At 36.1% G+C, this 21,647-nt stretch overlaps 1 protein-coding gene across 1 annotated transcript in view; it reads left to right on the top strand.

Annotated features, from left to right (window-relative positions):
• REV3L (REV3 like, DNA directed polymerase zeta catalytic subunit) overlaps positions 1-21,647 on the top strand; it is an 80,838-nt gene that overhangs the window by 57,494 nt on the left and 1,697 nt on the right. Inside the window, exons 19-31 of the mRNA XM_070733352.1 lie at positions 2,416-2,531; positions 2,997-3,115; positions 5,216-5,334; positions 6,868-7,009; positions 7,511-7,755; positions 8,996-9,104; positions 10,148-10,354; positions 12,383-12,492; positions 12,922-13,036; positions 13,904-14,041; positions 14,255-14,445; positions 16,167-16,413; positions 17,059-17,268. Coding sequence (XP_070589453.1) covers positions 2,416-2,531; positions 2,997-3,115; positions 5,216-5,334; positions 6,868-7,009; positions 7,511-7,755; positions 8,996-9,104; positions 10,148-10,354; positions 12,383-12,492; positions 12,922-13,036; positions 13,904-14,041; positions 14,255-14,445; positions 16,167-16,413; positions 17,059-17,268 — 2,068 coding nt within the window. The remainder of the gene's footprint in view (positions 1-2,415; positions 2,532-2,996; positions 3,116-5,215; positions 5,335-6,867; positions 7,010-7,510; positions 7,756-8,995; positions 9,105-10,147; positions 10,355-12,382; positions 12,493-12,921; positions 13,037-13,903; positions 14,042-14,254; positions 14,446-16,166; positions 16,414-17,058; positions 17,269-21,647) is intronic.

Below are 21,647 nucleotides of genomic sequence, written 5' to 3'. Positions count from 1 at the left end.
GACATGAATTAGAATATGTTAATTTTCACTTTCTTGTTCCACTAAGCTTCATATAAAGATCATTCTATATTGTTTGGCAGATAAAATAAAGGTTTGGGAATGATTTCACCTATCTGTAATTTGCCTTACCAATTGCATGCTAGGTAATTTTTGAATGTGTATGTTGTTTCTCCTTTGAAACAACAAAAGATCAAATCTCACCAGGCTCAAGGTTGACTCAGCCTTCCATCCTTCCAAGGTCGGTAAAATGAGGACCCAGATTGTTGGGGGCAATATTATTTTAACCTATAGTTTACAAACCTTTCTTGTTCCCTTGTTTTATTACTATTTTTTTTTAAAAAAATTGGCTGACACATTGTATGACACATTAAATTCCACATTAGTGGAAAACTGAAAATTTCATAGTTTCACTAGAACAGCAGAGAGAATAAATGTTAAAACTTTCACTACAACTGTATAATTATAATACACAGTGTAATAAACTTTGGTGACTATGAAATGCATGTAGTGGAAAAAATTAGAGCAGCTAAATAAATGCTGATCTCTTAATATGTATTCAGTGTACTTGACTACAATTTTTCTGGTTTGGCTGTACATTTGTATACAGGAATACAAAACAAATGTACAGAAATAACCAAATGGTTTCTGAAATGACAAGTGCAAAATATATGTGTGTACTGAATCAAAGATGCATACATATCAAAGAAACTTTCCTGGTTATAGATCGTGAAATATATTAATATATTTTCATTCAGAGAACTTATTTAATTAAACTGCAGTATCTTTCTTCATGAAGAATTTTAGTTTGTAAACTGAGTTTCTGTGAATTCTGTACCAACAAGTAGAACTGAAAATGGAATTTTAAAAAACTAATAGTTGTAACTACTCCTATTACTTCAGTAGTGATCTTTTTAATGTGAAATAACACTAGCAATAAACATGTAGCATTTCTGTAACCAAACAAGTTGCAAGTCTTAATTTTAAATTCCACTAAAATTTAATGAGTAATTTGCTTGTCTTATGAGGATGTTGAAATAATTCAATGAATCCATCATCATATTAATACAGATAAGATTTTCATGTATTAAAGTTGAACAAATATGTATGGCATAATTTAGATTTCATATAAACTACTTTGATCTGTGTCTTATATTTAATGAAGTTTTGATAAAGGTTGCAAACCAAATAAGTAAAACTATTTTACTTAACCGTCTATATACTTATATATCTCAGTACTGTTTATTCCGTGCCATTTACTCATTTAAACTATGGGTCACCAACATATCAGTTAGAAATATTTTACATGGTTTGCTACAAGATAATTGGAGAACTAGTATAGTGTAATGATCGAAAGGCTGATTTGGCACCAAGGAGTGCCAAATTCAACTCCACTCTAAACTCTGAAAGCTCATGGTATGATTTGACATCAGTGGGAAAAATTGTAAAAGATAATTTCTGTAGATTGCTTTGAACTTCTGGAAGAAAGTGAATTTGGAAATGTGCACAAAAATATCTGTCCAATTAGTAATATCCATCTTAAACATTAGGACAATAATAGATGCCATACTTTTAACTATGGAAGGAATCATCATTGAATTTTATGATTCCATTGAAGAAAAGCTGATAATAAAGAGTTCATATTGTTTTATATTATTATACAAACACACATTTTGTATCTGTGGTTATAAAACTAGAATTTAAGTAACTGAAATTTTAAGAGATTACAGAGCATACACATGCAATTATTGCTATTTATTCAAAGTACTCCCATTATTTCAGTGTATCAGCTAGATAGATTTCTGAATCACAGAGTGTATAGTATCAGTTAGATTAAGATCTCTATTTCTACCTACCAAAAAAACCCCTCAACAAAAGAGATGTAACTAAACACACACACAAAATACTTTATAAAAACTGCTATAATTTCAAGCATCCAGGGATATTTTATTTTTTTACAAAAATGCCCCTCTGAATTAATTTAACCTACATTTTGTGGACTAAAAAAATCCTTGACACACTTCTTTATGTTATATAGTACACATAGTATAGTCCCACTGAACTAGTCAATCTTTTTTGGTTTAGTTTCCCATATAAAGAAAATATTTTATAAGACGAAGCATTCATTCATGTATGAATCCCCCAGCAGAAACTTTGATATGCTACAATTCAGATACAGAATTAATGTCTTGATAAGAATGACATTATGTATATTGAATATAAATATTCATTTTCTTCACAAGGGTAAACAAAATAGTTTTGAATGTATATGTATTTTTTCTGCCAATGTTACTATTAAATTGATTCTTGGTTATTTTTAATTGGTAATTAATTAGCATTCAAATATTTATCTATCATGTGGATCAATATTTTATTTCTATCTGAATGGAACATTACAGATTTCTGGTCTCTTTTTAGGTATGATCCAGATATTTTGTTAGGCTATGAAGTCCAAATGCATTCTTGGGGATACCTCTTACAGAGAGCTGCTTCTCTGGATGTTGATTTATGTCAGATGATCTCTCGTGTTCCAGGTGTGTTTGTGAACTATGTATTAGTTATGAGTCTTCTCTCCAATTTTTTGAAATGACTGATTAGCTGATTAGCATTCTGCCCCTATAGCTGTTAATTCATCAGTTTAATAGAGAAAATTGACTTACTAAATTGGTGGTGATAGATAATTATATCCATATTCTATCGGTATTTCTAACCTTATTTCTCATAAAGGACACAAATAGGAGATACAGCTATCAAAATAAGCAGCATATGAATCTAATATGAGTAAATTAAGATCACCTTGTTACTCCATAGTTATTTTGCAACCTGATGTTTGGCAGCAGATATGAAGTAAAATGAGAATTGTGTATGTATTCTTAAGGTTGTGATACAGCATACCACTTGCCATTAAAATAAACTTAGATTTAAGCATAAATGATTTTTTCTGATTCTTGCACATTTTAGTATTTGGCATTAATTTTTTCCCCATTTTTTTATTTTAGATGATAAGAAAGAGAACAGATTTGCTTCAGATCTAGATGAATATGGAGCAGATACAATGAGTGAAATAAACATTGTTGGAAGAGTTATATTAAATATCTGGAGAATTATGAGACATGAGGTAACATCTAGCAAAATTATTAAACTAGGAAAAGGGCAATAGGATTAGGTGTACATATAAATGCAAATTATTATAAAATAACATTTCCAAAGGGCTTATTCTGAAATAAATTACTCATCTTGTTTCCAGAATGATAGAAATATGCTTGCAGAGTTTTCTTTATCTAGGCAGCTTACTTCTAAAAGAAATACAAAATCTTGAAATACTGTATCTTAGTAATTATATTCTTTCACTCTTTTGTCAAACAACTGTTGTAAACCTATATCCAAAGCATATAGAGAATAATTTCTTTGACTATACCTTTGCTGACTTCAGTATACTATAGAGAGAATCAAATTGCATGGTTTGATTATTGCATTGTGGAGGAAAGGAGGAAATAGCAAAGATTGGGTAGAGCAAAATAGTCCTAGATACCTATTGCTGGATAATTCAGTAGTATATCCTGGTTAATCTTTTGGCAGTGTTTTGTTTAAAGACCAGTTGCTTATTAACCTAATGTTATTTTGCTTGAAATATATTAATTAAATGTCTGTGTACTGTCAGTCTAAGTCAGTGATGGCGAACCTTTTTTGGTTCACATACTTAGAGGGGGTGCATGCGCACATGTCCACACCCATTCCCTTCCCTCCCACGCAAGTGCACCCCCTGCACAGGCCTCACTAAAGCCTGGGATAGTGAAAAAAACAGGCAAACCAGAAGTTCGGAAATATGAACTTATGCTAGTGAGACATACTGGATCAGGGATATTTTTTAAATTGTTGTAATGTGGCCTTAATGTCTGACTACAGCCGAGACGTCTGAGGCTGATGCCTGTTCGAATTGGCTTCTTAGGAGGATAAGTCCTTTGTGTGATCGAAGATAGAAATAACCAGAGATAGATATAAATATAGAACCTATTTGTCTTGAAGTACATTTTTTGCTGTTTTTTTCTCCCATCTAGTTTTTCTTGCAATGCTCATTAGAATGCAGTAATAATATACTGCTCAAAAAAAATAAAGGGAACACTTAAAAACAGAATATAACTTCAAGTAAATCAAACTTCTCTGAAATCAAACTGTCCACTTAGGAAGCAACACTGATTGACAGTTGTGCAAATGGAATATTGTATGAGAATATTTCATTCATTCAGATGTGTTATTTGAGTGTTCCCTTATTTTTTTGAGCAGTGTATATTAGTTATTGGTTGATAGAGAGGGAAAGTGGTTTTAGCTGCATTTCTGATTATCTTAGTGATGCAAAGCCTATCAAAACTCAAAGTCACTGTGACAGCCCAAGGTGTCTCTGTGGTGTAAATCAGAGGTCCCCAACCGCCGGTCCGCGGACCAGGACCGGGCCGTTGGGGTTGTTCAGCTGGTCCGTGGCGCCGCTGACAGCTAGCTCCGCGGCCCTGCGCCTGGTCAGAGCTCGCTCTGTGTGGATTTATAATGTTTTCTGCCATAGCCGTGACAGCTCGCAGCTCCCGGCAGAGAACATTATGCAGGACGGGGTGGGGCGTCGGGCGGGTCTTAGTGACGCAGCCCTCCACAGCACAGCATGGTACCTGTTGTACGTCACGGGGCGGGTCTTAGTGACGCGGTCCTCCTGCACAGCATGGTGTGTTCCTGACGGGGTGGGGCGGCAGGCTCTCCTTACTGACACGCCCCCGGCAGAACATGTTATGTGGGGCGTGCTGGGGCAGCAGACTGGCTTCAGTGACGCGGCTCCCGGTACCGGTGTTCAGTGTGTAGCTCTGATAAGTATGCACTAAGCTCCACCCCTCCATAACCCCACCCCCATATGACCAAAGCCCCCACCCCCCCACCCCCACCGGGCCATGGAAAACTGGTCTAGCTTAAAGCCGGTCCCTGGTGCAAAAAAGGTTGGGGACCTCTGGTGTAAATGGTTTGCTCTTTTCTTCAACATTTTCCTGGTATATGTTGTGAGATTTTGGTCAGTGTTTAGTGTTTAAAATCTGAACCCCTTGCCCTATACCAAATTATTTGTAAAATGAAACTATTAACACAGTTGTGTCAGTTCTCAACCTATTTCGGTGTAATTCCATTCCATGTTCTGAATATAAACTATAGAAAAAAATAATCATCCATATTTTCTATTTTTTAGGTGGCTTTGACCAACTATACATTTGAAAATGTGAGCTTTCATATACTTCATCAGCGTTTCCCACTCTTCACTTCTCGTGTTCTGTCTGATTGGTTTGACAACAAGGCAGACATCTATCGGTAATTGTCTGTAATGAGCATTTTAATTGCCTGATACTGAATGCAATTATATACCGTATGTTTAAAAAGAGAAATTATAATTGTAAGTTATAGATCAGACCTCTAAGTTCATTTTCCTGATATCATCAGGCACATTTTGTTAGAGGTGTGAAAAGTACAGAATATTTATACTTGCATTCTAGATTAATTGCTGCTTGGAATGTCATTCTGGACCTTGAACAATATTTAATTGTGGTTTGTTTAGAAAAGACATTGCATGGCTGGTGGAATAATAGTATCCTATATTAACAAATGAGTTGAATTTATTAGATTCAATTCATGACAAATTTCAGTTGTTTTTTAAAAAAAGGAAGAAGTAGACTGTTTCAGTTTGTTGCAAGTATGAAGTTTGCTGCTTTCATAGTGTTTTAGCTCTGTTATAAGTCTATTCACTGAATAGAAAAGTGTCGTGCTATCTAAAATACATTGGCTATACAACTAAGTAAGAATACAGTAAGTTTGATAAACCACTCTATTTTTACATTTAAAATACAATTCTCATGGAATCGGCTGGAATTTATGAAAATTACATGATATGAATTATCAGGTCAATTATATTACAAATAAATATAATTATTTAATCTATTTAACTTGCAATTATTTCACATTGCCTCAAAGCTTCACAAGACCATTTGTATTCTGAGATAATAGGTGATAATAAGTGGCAATCAATAACAAAGATGTTTGTTATTGTCTAAAGAGTCACAGTGCACCTGCTGTAGCTTTATGAAAATTTGCCACAGAAAAATGTGGCAGCATTTAGTGATCCCCATGTTCCTCACAACTCTCTTCTTTTTTTCTTTTTACTTTCCACAGAAAGGTACATTAGGTCACCTAGATACCACCAGCTGATCTCAATAAACTACCTCATTTCTGAGGTCTAATGGTATCTCCAAAAAATGTAAAATGGATTTATTTCTATAAATAATTGAAACCACAAATCAGATGTCCAACCACTTAACTTTTCATATTAATATCAGTATATCCAAATCAAAGGGCAGCAAGAGAGTGGTGGCTACAATCTTCCCTGCAATATTAATAATCAAATAAGGGTTACTTTCCCCCCTTCATCTCAAGATGCATCATTTCAAGATTCAAACACATAGAGTAGAAGCAAAAGGGGCCTCCAGTCCAAGTATTATATATGGGAGAGAAAAGAAGTTAAGTTCTATATTCACATTAGCCCTGGAGAAAAATATAGCTACCTGCCTTAGGACTGACACACATAAATATAAGATTTACACCTTTGTAAATGAAGAATCTTTTGCATAGTGACTGTAGAGAAAGCCAACAGTATGAATAAATCTAAATTACTTAAGTGTTCATATTCTAGTAGAGCCATCATATAGCAGTTTTGTTCACTCTTATGTTTCAAAGAGTAATATTGTATTGTTTTTCATTTTTAAAATTCTTAGAAAATTCTGGTCATTTTTTCCCCAAAAGACTTGTATTTTAGTTTTGAATGATTTACATATGAATGCTTTTATTTTAAAGGTGGAAAATTGTAGATTATTATATTAGTCGTGTTCGTGGGAATATACAGCTATTAGAACAAGTGGACTTGATTGGCAGAACAAGTGAAATGGCAAGGCTGTTTGGAATTCAGTTCTTGCATGTATTGACAAGAGGATCACAGGTAACCTTTAATTGCTTTGATTTAATTGTTTCAATATGAACATATCTTTAATTTGTGGAGAATCATAGTAAACATAAACAATCACTTTATGTTACAGACAAGCTGTAGATTGCTTTAGCCAGTCATTTATTATGGTTTCAGGTCTATCCATCCTCTTTGAAAAGAGATAACTAGCCACAAATACTTTTGGTTCCTGAATTCGTTCTAGGATAGATTGTATTGTCTGTTGTCTTATCTCTGGCACTTGCCGTTGATCTCAGAATTGTGTTCTTGAGTAGATAGGCATTCCTTTGAAAAATAAACATGGGGTGCAGATTTTATTTCCTGATTAATGTCTTATCCCAGTGATTGATGCTGGGATCTCCACATTATAGCTTTAATTATTAATATTTGTGAATAAATTGCTTCTGGGTTTTTGGACTTTTATTCATCATAATGTCGATAAACATGCATTCAATTTCTAGGTTGGATTGCTAATTACTGAGTTTTTGTTTTATTTAGTATCGTGTGGAATCAATGATGCTACGAATTGCCAAACCAATGAATTACATTGCTGTGACACCCAGTGTTCAACAGCGAGCGCAGATGAGAGCCCCTCAGTGCATTCCTTTAATAATGGAGCCAGAATCCCGTTTCTACAGTAATACTGTCCTTGTGCTAGATTTTCAATCTCTATACCCATCCATAGTGATAGCATACAATTATTGCTTTTCCACATGCTTGGGACACATTGAAAACTTGGGGAAGTAAGTATTAATAATTTAAATTTCTCTGCATGGTTGTAATACTAATAGATGATTAGCATGCTTTCAGATTATATAAGTGGCCAGGATACTTGCAATTTCTCTTTTAAAAAATTGCCTTGTCTTTAGACAGATAATACAGGTAATCCTTGTTTAACAATTGCTCAAATTTACAATGACCTCAGAAAGGGTTCTTTCTGGCCTGCAAAGCAGTCACAATTCCCCCCCCCCCTCTCTCTTTCACACACACACAGAGTACACAGAATGAGTCACTGTTGAAGGGCTGGTGGCTGTGAGGGAATCTCAGCTATTAGCTAAGAGCTCTCAGCTCTCAAAGGGCTGCTTAGCTAAGAGCTCTCAGCTCTCAAAGGGCTGCTCCATATGGAGTTAAGATGTCTTCCCAGCAGGCAGCTCTCTTGGTCTGTCTCCTTAACAACCAGGAGTACTGGGATTGTGTTGATCACATGGGCATCTCAATTAATGGCTGCTTTGCTGAAAGACCAAGATTCCAGTCCCAATTGTGATCGTAAGTCAGTAACAAGTTTTAAAATGCAATATAATTAATTGATATAATTGGCAATCTAGAGAGAACATTTGCTTACACCAAAAGATATAAAGAAAACATGGTGACTGCAGATTCAAATATATCATATTTTGCTAATTGTATTAATTTATCACATGATTCATATAAATAGGCGAAAAGGGTACCCTACATAACTCCTAAAAATGAATTACAATTACAAATTATTTTTCTTTTGATCTAAGAAGATTAGTACTCTAAATTTATTGAGAGAAATAAGTGAAACAAGTGGGATTTCAGCAACAGGATAGAAACTAGTATTTTTCTCTAGAGAAATTTATGAGTATAACTCTGTGTTCTGTTGCTGATAGGGTTAAAAACACCATATTTTTCCAAACTTGTAAATAATAGCACAGCTTTTATCTGTTGGCTTTATTTTGTAGTGTTATTTATTTATTTTATTTATTAGATTTGTATGCCGCCCCTCTCCGTAGACACAACAAAAGTTGTAAAAAGTTTGGTATTTTTGCCCAGTTAAAAAGAGAGATAAAAAATTATTCATACTTTACTGAAACTAGACAAAAAAGATTGTAAGATAGATAAAGAGAAAATAGTAGGCAAAGAAGTGAGTGAATGGGTATAGAGGTTGCAGAAAAAGCTGGATCGTGAAAGGGCCTGAAAAGATGGACTGTTTAGAACAATTCATTCTTCCTTATTTTTTAGAAATGATGAATTTAAATTTGGATGCACATCTCTGAGAGTGTCTCCTGATCTGCTATACCAGCTTCGACATGATGTCACAATCTCACCCAGTGGAATAGCTTTTGTTAAGGTACTTCATTTTATTTAGCAAATAATGTTGTGTTTGTAATATTTTGTTTATATTTTGTCTTTAATTGTAAATAAATTCAGTTTCATATTCTAATAGTAATGGAAAAGAAATTATATAATTTAAGGAGAAATATAGTAGGTATTTATAATATAGTAGGTATTGAACTTTAAAAATTAGTCATCCTTTCAGCATTCAAAAGTGCGATGAGTAGCATTATCTATGGGGACACCCAGGTGTGCTTGCCTTCAGAATGATGTGACACCCAAATGAAAGATTCATCCCTTGTCAGCTCTTAGGAAGAAAAACAAGGGAGGAAGTTCTCTCTGATTCTGATTCTTACTGATTCATAGATTTTATATAAAATTTAAGTAAGAAACTCAGTTTTAACCCGAAATTGGATAGAGAATTGAAAAAGAAATAACACAAAATTCTCCTATTTTGACTTTGTTGGATCCCTTTCCTGTTTTTAACCACAAGTTAATCTTCTTCCCATAAGAAAAATAAAAAGTAATAGGCAGAGGAGAGCTTTTGTGAAATGAAAGGACTGCTTAAGAAGGGGTGTCATATGAGGCTGTCATATTCTCAAAAGGCAAGTTGATTGGATTGAGTAGAAATTGAGTAGAAAGTGGACATTGTATTTGAACTCCCAAATAGCAACCACAAAATTCAGCCTCAAAGGCACAATAAAGTACTCATTTCACAAACAGGAAAATTTAATACAGAGATATTAGCTTATTCACCCATACTGCTGCAGAATTGCAACTAGCGTATCCCTATCCAAAGAAATAAATAAAAATAACATATTATTTCCATAGCTTCCCTACTCACAAGGTAAAGAAAGAGGATGGAGCCAAGCTGCGTTCCAGTGTGTGTATAAATAAATAGAAAAGTTGAGTGGAAACCATGAGGGGTGTCAATTAAAGTATTAGAGACATTTGGGGACAGTTTGCCTCAACATATCACTAAGAAAAAGACAGTATTTACGTGAGGATTAATAATGTTTTACCATCAACCTTTCATTTACTGCTTTTGTTTTGCAACAGCCTTCTGTAAGAAAAGGTGTATTGCCAAGAATGCTGGAAGAAATTTTAAAGACTAGAATAATGGTCAAGCAATCAATGAAAGCTTACAAACTTGACAAAACTGTCACTCGAATGCTTGACGCACGTCAGCTTGGCCTTAAGCTTATAGCAAACGTCACTTTTGGTTATACTGCTGCTAATTTTTCTGGAAGGATGCCATGTAGTGAAGTAAGTAATTGGAAACAAAATATTAACTTCTTAGCAATAATGGAGGCTCATTTTGATATAGTAGTGCTTAAGGCATTGGAAACCTATCAGATCTACTTCTGCATGAAGCCAAAAGGTGACCTTGAGTCAATCACATCAGCCCTAGGAAGAGAGAGAGCTTAGGAAGAGGCAAAAACTTCCAGAAAACCCTGCTAAGCAAAGTACAGGAACTTGTCCGGGCAGACATGAGAAAAACTGGATCAAAGGCACACACACAAATATAGCATAACACATTAGAAGAAAAAAAAGGCCAACTGCCAACAGCCATGGCATAAATAAGGGCCTGAAGGAGGCCATCCAGAGGGGGGAGGCGAGCTGCACCCACCACGGGAACATTGAGATGAAAGGGGAGAAGTTTCAGCGAGTCCGAAGGTTCCATCGAAAACATTGAAGGACTTTCTTAAGACCCCACAAGATAAACGGACGCTCAGCTGGCTAAAAAAGAAAGAAGAAAAAAAAAGGCTTGGTTTACTAGCTGTAATACAGGAATGCTGATTTAGTTCAGATAATTTTGAGAACACATAGAACACAGAATAACAGGGCTTGGAGGTCTTCTAGTCAAACCCTTTGCTCATGCAGGAGGCTATACCATTCGAACAAATGGCTATCCAATCTCTTTTTTAAAACCTCCAGTGATGGAGCATCCATCCAAGCCATTCTACTGATTAGTTGTTCTACCTGTCAGAAAATCTTCGATTAATTCTAGGTTGTAAAATAGGTCAACCCCACTCTTCTCACTAACAGCCCCCTAAACACAGGAAAACTGATGTCATGTCACCCCAGTCCTTCTCTTCATTAGATTACATATGCCTAATTCCCACAACCGTTCATTGTATAGTTTAGTCTCCAGACCCCTTATCATCTTATGTACCTCTTCTCTGCACAAATATGAGCCAGCAGAGTCTTGCAGCTGCCAAAGAAAGCCAACTCTTTCCTAGGCTGCATTAAAAGAGATAGAATCAAGATCAGGTGAAGTGCTCGTACCACAGCACTTCTTGGTAAGAGCTGGTTGCCATGATATAAAAATGTTGAGACACTAAAAAGAGTGCAGAGAACAGCAACAAAATTGACCAGGCAACTGGAAGCTAAACATTAGAACAGTTGCAGGAATTGTATATGTAGTTTAATGAAAAGAAAGACTAGGGGTGACATGATAGCAGTGTTCCAATGTCTAAGGGCTACTACAAAGAAGAGGGGGGTATCAACCTATTAGCCAAAGCAGCTGAAGGCAGGACAAGAAACTGGATGAGAACTAATCAAGAGAAACAACCTAGAACTAAGGAGAAATTTCCTGGCAGTTAGAACAATTAATCAGTGGAATTACTTGCCTTCAAAACTGGTGGGTGCTCCAACACAGGAGATTTAAGAAGAGATAGTTCAGCCATTTGTCTGGAAAGGTATATACTACTAGGGTCTCCTGCTTGAGCAACGGTTTAGACTAGAAGACTTCTAAGGTCCTTTCCAACTCTGCTATTCTGTAATTCTTTTAAATAAATTAGGAACTGTTACAAGACATCCAAGCTCCTGTTATAAACTTTCCAGCCATTGAGCTCTGCAGTAGAGGTGTTATGAAATTGTTTGTCACCCTTGGGTATTTGCCACAGAAGAGAGGATTTTTTACTTTGTCTTCAAAAGAGCCATTAAAACTGTTTGGGAAGCACTTTTAAACCCATAGATCCTAGGAGTGCCAGTTGATGGAAGTAAGAGAAAGGATCTCTTATCACTGTAATATCTGGCTCCAAGGAACAAATATATTTTGCTAATGCATTTTGAATGTAATGATCAGAAAACTAATTTGAATGTATGTTAATGTATTTGTTTAATCATCCATCTTTATTTTTGCTTTGCTCCAAAGATTTTATAGGATGTGTAGAACAAATCATATAATTTTATAAACAGTAGTAAGAATACTGTAAATAAATGAAAAATGTATGATTAGGTGAAAGAAAATCTTCTAAGATTTTTGTAATATGTCTTTTTAATCTCCAGATTGCTGATAGTATTGTGCACAAAGCCAGAGAGACCTTGGAACGTGCAATAAAATTAGTGAATGATACAAAGAAATGGGGAGCACGGGTTGTATATGGGGACACAGACAGGTAATTAAGAAGAAGCTTTCCAGACAGTATTGTGTTTAGTTGTTTTTTGTTCTTTTAATCACATCAGACAGATTTATATGAAACAAATAATGTTAAGTTATGATATTTACATAGTTACTTACCAAGCACAACTAAATTGTATTAAAGTAAGCAAAGAATCTTTACATGTCAAAACTTTTGAATACCCCTAAGGTTTGGAAATTGAAAGTTGAAAAATTTGACATTGTTTAATATAAGAACTTTTGAATCTGTATAAGAATTTAGTTCAAACAGTAGAATAGAAATTTGGCAGACTAGCAGAAATAGTCTGGATATGCAGGACTTGAATATGTGCAAAAGTGTCCATATGCCTTTTGCCATGTTATAAACTCTTACTATGCTGCTTAAACAAATATGGGGAAAATTAAATAGCTAATTCTCTTGTTTTAGCATGTTTGTACTACTGAAAGGAGCTACCAAGGAACAGTCATTTAAAATTGGTCAAGAAATTGCTGAAGCAGTAACAGCTACCAATCCCAAACCAGTCAAATTAAAGTTTGAAAAGGTAAGACAAGTTTGAAAAGGTATTTTTGTCCTCAAGATAGTTTTATTATTCTGTTACTCATGAAACATTTCAAAGCATTTTAATTTTAAAAAATTCATTGTGCTTATATTTATTAGACTAAATTAGGAGTCTTTCACATGCTCAAAGCATATGAAATAGGTACTTCACCATTGGCTTCTACAGGTAGACCCTGACTTAACAATCATTCATTTAGCAATCATTTGAAAGGCCTTAAATTGGTGCCTGAAGTTATGGCCATTGAAGCGTCCCCACAGCCATGTGATCAGAATTCAGGCACTTGGTAGCCTGCCTTCACTTGTGACTGGAAGGATGCTTCAACTCCCCGCAACAGTCTATCTCCCCTTCCATCTATAACCTTTTGGCTTCCTGTATTCCATGGCCTCTACTGCCCTAGACGACCTTTACCATCTTCTTGCTCCCGCCATGGCAAAAAATGCTTAGCCTCGCCCTTCGTAAGGCAGCTGCTGGCCTCATAAAACTTTTCTTTTCAAGGTTGTGTTGTGGTAGTTTCTTTGTAAGACCTGAGGAAGGTGGGCTTCTGAAGGGCCAGAATGGGCATGTATTGTGAGAGCAAATAAATGGCAACAGACTTCTGTAGGACAAAGGCCTTTTCAGGGTAGGGCAGGCGTAGCCCAGCCCAGTAGCATGGCACAAAGGGCAATCTTCCAGGTATTACAGCAACTAATAGAATTCAAAGCATGTCACATGGACATTGTCACTTAGAGTCTAAATTAAATGCTTTGTTGAAGATTATATCTAAGCTTTTTTATGGAGGTTACATGGTTTTAGAAACATTTGCATTTTTGATAACGTTTGCAATTTCTAATGTTTGTTTCCCTGTTATAGGTATATTTACCATGTATATTGCAAACCAAAAAGAGATATGTTGGTTATATGTATGAAACGTTGGATCAGAAAGACCCAGTATTTGATGCAAAAGGCATAGAGACTGTCAGAAGAGATGCTTGTCCTGCTGTTTCCAAGGTAAAATAGACATGAAGTATTCATTTTTGTTAGCGGGTTCATTTTTTGGTTGACGAAAGTACCAATTGTAAAAGGAGAGATGACTTCCTTGTAAATTGTCCAAAGCATTTGATGATAGACAAGTGCAGTAATGTTGCCAAATTCATCATTTCAAGTATCTTTAAATGAATTTTGAAAGGACAACTGAAAACATGCTTTCTTTTTCTTTTCTAGATACTTGAGCGTTCCATTAAGCTACTATTTGAAACACGCGATATAAGTCATATCAAGCAATACGTGCAAAATCAGTGCATGAAATTATTAGAAGGGAAGGCTAGCATGCAAGACTTCATCTTTGCAAAGGAGTACCGAGGAAGTTCTGCATACAGACCTGGTGCTTGTGTTCCAGCTCTAGAGATCACAAGGTAGTAACAATAAGTAATAAGATGTTAATATTCTGTTTGATATTAAATCATTTATATTAGGGTGAATAGGAAGAAATACATAGTTATCATCCAAGAATATTGAGAGGTTTCATTTTAGTCTGCGGAGAGGGGCGGCATACAAATCTAATAAATTTAATTTAATTTAAATTAAATTAAGGTACTAGCTAAATACCAGTGTTCTGCTTCGGAACTATGTGATTGGGCTTGATAAATTGATATTTAGAGCTTGAAAATTAATGAGTACTTACAATTGGCCTCTACTCTCCCCTTCTCTCCTCAGCCTTGCTCCACAGAAGTCTCTACTTTCCTATCCCTCTTCTCTTCCTCAGCCTTGCCCCACAGAACCCTCCCCTATCCTATCCTGTTCTCTGCAGAGTAATTTTCAGGTTGGGAGGGGGAACAAAACATCTAATTAGCAACAGTGTGTTAATAATACTTTTTTACAGCCTGTCTACTGACTTGTAGATGAATTGGACAATACTTGTGTCCAGCTTCCCTTACTTGTGTTTTCCTGATCACATGACCTACAGATCTGTACAAAAGATCTGTAAATCTTTTTCTGCATTTTGCCTCTTTTCCCTTTAACTTGTATTACAGTAGAGAAACAGATCTGTTTGAACTGAGGAGGAAAATAAGGGGGGAAATCTGTCTCTGCCTACCAGCATCCCTTGGTATTCATCTGGCTAGGGTCCTGTTAGTGTGTGAGAGAGAGTTTGAGGGATGTTTGGAAACTCAAACAGTATGAGTAGGAAAGAGTCTGTGTAGCTTAGCTCTACTATTCTTTAGTGAAGCTGCTTTCTGTTGTGAAAGCAAAAGCGAAACTCCTCTGCTTGTGTTTTGCATTTGGATCAGATTTCAAGTTGGGAGGGGTGAATAGAGTTCCTTATTATCAGAGCTTGTTGATAATGATATAAGAAATACTCATGCTCTGATGGTCATTTCAAAAAATCCTTTCTTAGTGAGCATCTAGAAGTCAAAAGGAACATATATGGTAAATTTCTGTAGGGTTTATGGTTCTGGAGATTTCAGGTATTTTTGTAGATTTATGACTATTTTTCACACTTAACCGCCGTTGCAACATCTCCATGGTCATATGATCAAAATTCAGATATTTGGCAACTAGCCAAACAACTGTGTTACTAACTTAACAACTGCAGTGATTCATTTAACAAACATGGCAAGAAAGGTTGTAAAAATTCACTTAATAGCACTCTCATGTAAGCAACAGAAATGGTGGGCTCAATTGTGGTCGTAAGTTGAGAACTCGCAGTATTTTTATAAATAATTCAAAATGGTGAACATACCAAATATTCCTTCAGTCTCCCATTTTTTCCCATCCTTTAAGGTGAGTTGGGCTGAGAGAGAACGACTGGTCTAAAGTCACTCAACCAGCTTTTAGCCTAAGATTGGACTACAACTCACAGTCTCCTGAATTCTAGATAGGAGCATTAACTCCTAGATCAGAGTGGCTTTTATAGTTTTATCTTATCTTAGTTTCTTTATCTTAGTTTTAAAATATGTTTATTTCATTTTATATATTTTGCATAATATTAATTGATAGAAATGATGTAAAGGAACTGCAAGAAATACGGTAAATCTAAACTGTCAGATAAGATTAAAGTTTCTTTGAATTTGGGGATTTCTGTCACTTCCACATGCAGCAGAAGAGTTTTGAAACCTAATGTTGTTTTTCCCCACAGAAAGATGCTTGCTTATGACCGACGGTCTGAACCACGTGTTGGTGAAAGAGTTCCTTATGTCATTGTTTATGGCATGCCAGGATTGCCTCTCATACAGTTAGTTAGAAGGCCCGTTGATGTTTTGCAAGACCCAAATCTGAGGCTGAATGCAACCTACTATATAACCAAGCAGATTCTTCCTCCCCTGGCTAGGATCTTATCTCTCATTGGCATAGATGTTTTCAGTTGGTATCATGAATTACCAAGGGTGAGTAAGTGAAGAAGTAAATATAATGCATGGTTGTATAGTGGAAGTGAAAAATGAGTATATGAGTATTGTAAATAGTTTTAAAATGTATAAAATTACCTAGGCTTCAGATTGAATTTAATATTTAAAAGTGGCAAGATTTGAGCTGAATTATTCAACTTCATTATTTCCTCTTTTACTGCTTCAGATATCAGAATTTTTTAAAGATTTTTTTTCAATACAGCTAGTATTGAATTATTCAACGCTAGCTGTATTAAAGAAGCGTCAAATTTCCAGCACTCACTTCATTGTGTTAACGACAAAAATAATGGACCTTTTGGAGAACATCACCACCCTCAAAGCTTCCACCACAATAAATTTTTGAAATATTATATTCCTGTGGCTCTCCGATTTAATTTAATTTAACACTTTGGAGATTCTATTGGCTCTCCCTTAAATCAAACCATACCTTCAAAACTCAAGCTCTCAAAGGTAAAATAAATTGTTGACCTTTGCTAACAGTTCTTCATATGCATAAAGGAATGTAGAATGACAAGACATGGTGAGGAAAATATAAATGAAGATAAAGTAATGCTGATGGAGGAAAAGCTTTTGTACATATGTATCCTACCAAATATATTTTATTCTGTTTGATGTGCCATATAGATCCAGAAAGTGTCTACAATGTCTCGCACTGAGCAAGAATGCCGAAAAGGAACAATTTCCCAATATTTCACCACTCTACATTGCCCTGTATGTGATGAATTGACACAGCATGGAATCTGCAATAAATGTAGGAGCCAACCGCAGCATGTTATTGTAATGCTAAATCAGGAAATCAGAGAGTTGGAGCGTAAACATGAACAAATAATCAAGGTGGGAATAAAACTGGTAGAGAATAATAGTCTGGTTTAACTTTTTGCAACATTATTTGGAACAAATAATTTATGAATTTTCACAAACAGCGTTCTGAAAGATTGAGCAAATACTGAGATAATCTAACATGCTACTTGTAATTATTAGACCATTTCCTAGATGCATGTAGGAAGGCTGGAACTCTTAAAAATATTTTAAATACTTTCTAAAACAGTAAAAAGAAGAAAAACATACTTTTTGCGTACTAGTTATGTGGAAGGACTGGGAGCGTGCCTTTACTTAAAGATAATTTGGGGGGATAAGATTTTATTTTAATATTTCACATTTTTCTGACTTGTACTGTAATAACTGCAATAAACAGTGATAATGACAAAGTGTCAACATGTAAAAATTATGTTGTCACTCAGATGACATTATGTAATTGTGTCTCAATATATGATGGATATGAAAAGCGTGGCATTTTTGTGATGATGTCAAATCGTACCCTCCCAAGGACACAAATTGTGTAGGATTATGAGAAAATATGTAAAAATCATTGTGCTCTTTATGGCTCTTTATTACAGAGACTGTGGGGATTTTTTTTTTTTTGGCTCTTAATTTTTATCCAGAGAGCATTTAAACAAGCAGGAGGCATTTTACATTCAGTCAGAGGCTGGGATGTGCTGATTAGTTTACACTGTGTGCACAATTATTAGGCAAGCTGTATTTTTGAGGATTAATTTTATTATTGAACAATTACAATGCTGTTGGTGCATCCAAAATGCTAGTAAACCTCAAACCTGAATATTTAAAAAAGTAAAAGTGAGGTTATGCCTTTCTTAGGAGAATATCTGAGTACACAATTATTGGACAATTATTAGTGGGCAGTGTTATTATGCAACTAAATAAAATGAAATTTTTATTGAAAATAATAAACAATTTACTCAACTTTTACAAATAAACATTTCTGACAGTTCAATATCATTGACAAATATAGCTACCATTCTTTTCAATAAGAGTCATAAGCCTTCCATTCATGGAGTCTGTCAGTTTCTTGGTCTGTTGATGATCAACTTTTTGTGTAGCAACAACACAGCCTCCCAGTGGTTTTCTTCACTGTAAATATCCCGTTTAAGAAGGACCCACAAGTTCACAATAGGGTTTAGGTCAGGTGAAGAAGGGAGGCATGTCATTATTCTTCCATCTTTAAGACTTTTATTGGCTAGTCGCACAGTGGAGTACTCTGATGCATGCGATGGAGCTTTGTCCTGCATAAAAATCATGGTCTTCTTGAAAGATGCAGACATTTCCTGGATCTGCTTGACCAAAGTATCTTCTACAAACTGGTAGTAGTTTGGGAGTTGATTTTGAGTCCATCTTCAACCTGAAAAGGTCAAACTACCACATCTTCAATAACAGCCCATACCAGTACCCCACTTCCACCTTGCTGTCATCTTTGTCCACCTCCACTTTGATGGCATCTGCCCATTACTGATCTAGCCACAGGCCCATTGCATCTAGTCTGTCTCATCAGTTCATAAAACCTTTACAAAATCTGTCTTCAGATATTTCTTTGCCCAGTCTTGTCGTTTCAACTTACATGTCTTGTTCAGTAGTTGTAGGATTTCAGCTTTCCTTACCTTGGCCATGCCTCTGAGTACTGAATACCTTGTGCTTCTGGGCACTCCAGATAGGTTGCAGTTGTGACATATGACAACACTGGAGGACAATTGATCCCTGGTAGCTTAATGTTTGATCCTTCTCAAATCTTTGGCAGTTAAGGTGCGTTTTGGGGTCTCAGCATGTTTTTTCTTACCCTGTTGACTATTTGCAACAAAATGTTTGATGGTTCTGTGATCACACCCCAATATCTTAGCAATTTCAAGAATGTTGCATCCCTCTTGTTTTTGACTTTTTGGATTCAGTTACATCTCTTTTTTAGCCTATTTTGCCTGAGGAAAAGAAGCTGCCTAATAATTATGCACACCTAGATATAGGGTGTTGATCTTCTTACGCCACGCCATGCCTAAGTACACAAATACATATCACCTGATATGTTTATTCCCACTAATATTCAAGTTTATACGTGTTGGGGGTGGAAAATGATATGATCAAAATACTCACTTGCCTAATAATTGTGCACACGGTGTAAATGTGATCTATATCAATGTTGTGTTACCCCATTCTGTCAGATTTTTTTTTTTCATTTTTGCTCTAAAGGGGGACACTTAAAATAATTTTAGCTAAAAGATAGTTTATTTTGATTTTAAAAAACTGGAAGAAAACCTGTGCATTTTTGTTTAATACAAATTTTAAAGTACAGTAATACCTCATCTTATGAACCTAATTGGTTCCGGAAGTAGGTTCATAAGGCGAAACGTTCGTAAGATGAAACATTGTTTCCCATAGGAAACAATGTAAAAGCGATTAATCCGTGCAAAAAGAAAAAAAAATCGCAAAATGGCGTTCCGCTGGGCGGCGGCGCCCGGCTGTCACCTTTTAAAACAGCCGGGAGGTTTCTCGGCGTTCTCCCGAACCCGAACTTTTCGGGTTCAGGTTCGGTCGGACGTCTTCGTGATGTCAAAGCTCCGCCTATGGAATTCCTATTGGGATTCCCCACCTTCTTTCTAGCCTCCAGATCAGCTGAAAACGGCACCACCGATCGCAAAAACGGCGCTCCGGCAAGCGGCGGCGCCCGGCTGTAACCTTCTGAAACAGCCGGGCACTTCTCGACGGCCTCCGGAATCCGAACCCGAACTTCCGGGTTCGGCGTTCAGGAGAACGCCGCGAAGCCCCCCGGCTGTTTCAGAAGGTGACAAGCGGCGCCCGGCGGAGCGCCATTTTGCGATCTGCGGTGGGTTCGTAAGCCAAAAAAAGTTCGTAAGAAGAGGCAAAAAATTTCCGAACCCCAGGTTCGTATCACGAGGGGTTCGTATCATGAGGTACCACTGTACCCAACTTACAACATAGTGAATATTTTCTAAAAATCACATTTTTCAGACACATGTGTTTTGCATATACTGTATCTTTCCCAACTATATTGTTCTGTACCAAATGTGAGAGCATACAGAATGTACCCTAGTGAATGTCTGTACAGTGCTCCTGGTTATGCTGTAATTAGGTCCAGATTGGTAAAATTATAATATGTCACTTCAAAGGAAAACAGTGGCAGATTTTTTTTTTTCCATTCCATTTTTCCCAATTCCCTCTCTCATTGCAACATCCTATGTAGCTACAAGGCTGAAAGTTAGACTGGATAGAGAAAAAAAATCCCAGATGACTGTTGCCAAGAAAACATTCCACATAGTCTTTGATGTACAACCATTTGCTTAGTGACTGAGTAAAAGTTATAACCGCAGTGAAAAAATGATTTTGGACTGTTTTTCATAATTATCCCCATTGCAGCAACTCCAGAGTCACATGGCACTTGGCAAATGGCATGTTATGACAGTTGCACTGTCTGTCAGTCTCAGGGTCGTATGATCACCATTTGTAACCTTTCCTAGCCGTCTTCTGTCATACAGTCAATGGAGGAGACCAGATTCACTTAATGACCACATGATTCACTTGACAACATTGGCAAAAGAGAAAATCGTAAACTGGAGCAAAACTCACTTAACAACTGCTTTGCTTAGCAATGTAAATGTTGAATTCAATGGTGGTCTAAGGCAAGGACTACCTGTAATATATTAATGTAATCATTACAATTTGGCCTTGGGAGACTTTATCTTTCAGTTGCAGCATATAAAAAGATTTGATTTATTCAGTAAGGTTTCATAGTCCTCTGGATATTCACAACCATTATAGGCAGTATTTTGGAAATTATAGACTTAACAAAAGTCTAGTTGAGTCCGGTATAAATTTTGTTTTAATTTTTAAAGTAATGGCATAAAGTAATGGCATTCATCCAATGGACCATATGTTCCGTTTACCATTATGCATTCTTAACAGCAGCAGCAGGTTGCACTTACCTGCATACCAGTGCACTGTATATGCATCCTCCTCATTCGGGCATGCAGAAGTGAAAAAAACTACACTCGTGCATGAGATTTTTGGCAATTTTTGGTTTCTGTGCATGCAAAAAAATCATGTGCATGAGAGCATCCTTTCATAAGATTTTGCTTCTGTGCATGCACATGAAGCAAAAAAAGGCCTTGATTCAGGGGGAAAATGGCACCACCTGACGGACTGGTGAAGACAGCACTGGAATGGTCGTGCACAAATTGCGCAATCTGGCAGCCGCTACCAGAATGGAATTGCCTAGTGCACTGGTAGGAACCCACCACTGCTTAGTAGTCTTCAACACTCTTTGATTTTCAGAGTCCAAAGATCTTCAGGGTCTGTGGAAGACCATAGACTTGAAATAAGTTTGTAAGGATTTGGTGGAAATATGTCTTTTC

This window comes from Erythrolamprus reginae, chromosome 1, assembly GCF_031021105.1.
Source record: "Erythrolamprus reginae isolate rEryReg1 chromosome 1, rEryReg1.hap1, whole genome shotgun sequence".
NCBI lineage: Eukaryota > Metazoa > Chordata > Lepidosauria > Squamata > Dipsadidae > Erythrolamprus > Erythrolamprus reginae.
The sequence above is the reverse complement of the archived record's forward strand: the minus strand, read 5'-3'. Positions and strand labels throughout refer to the sequence as shown.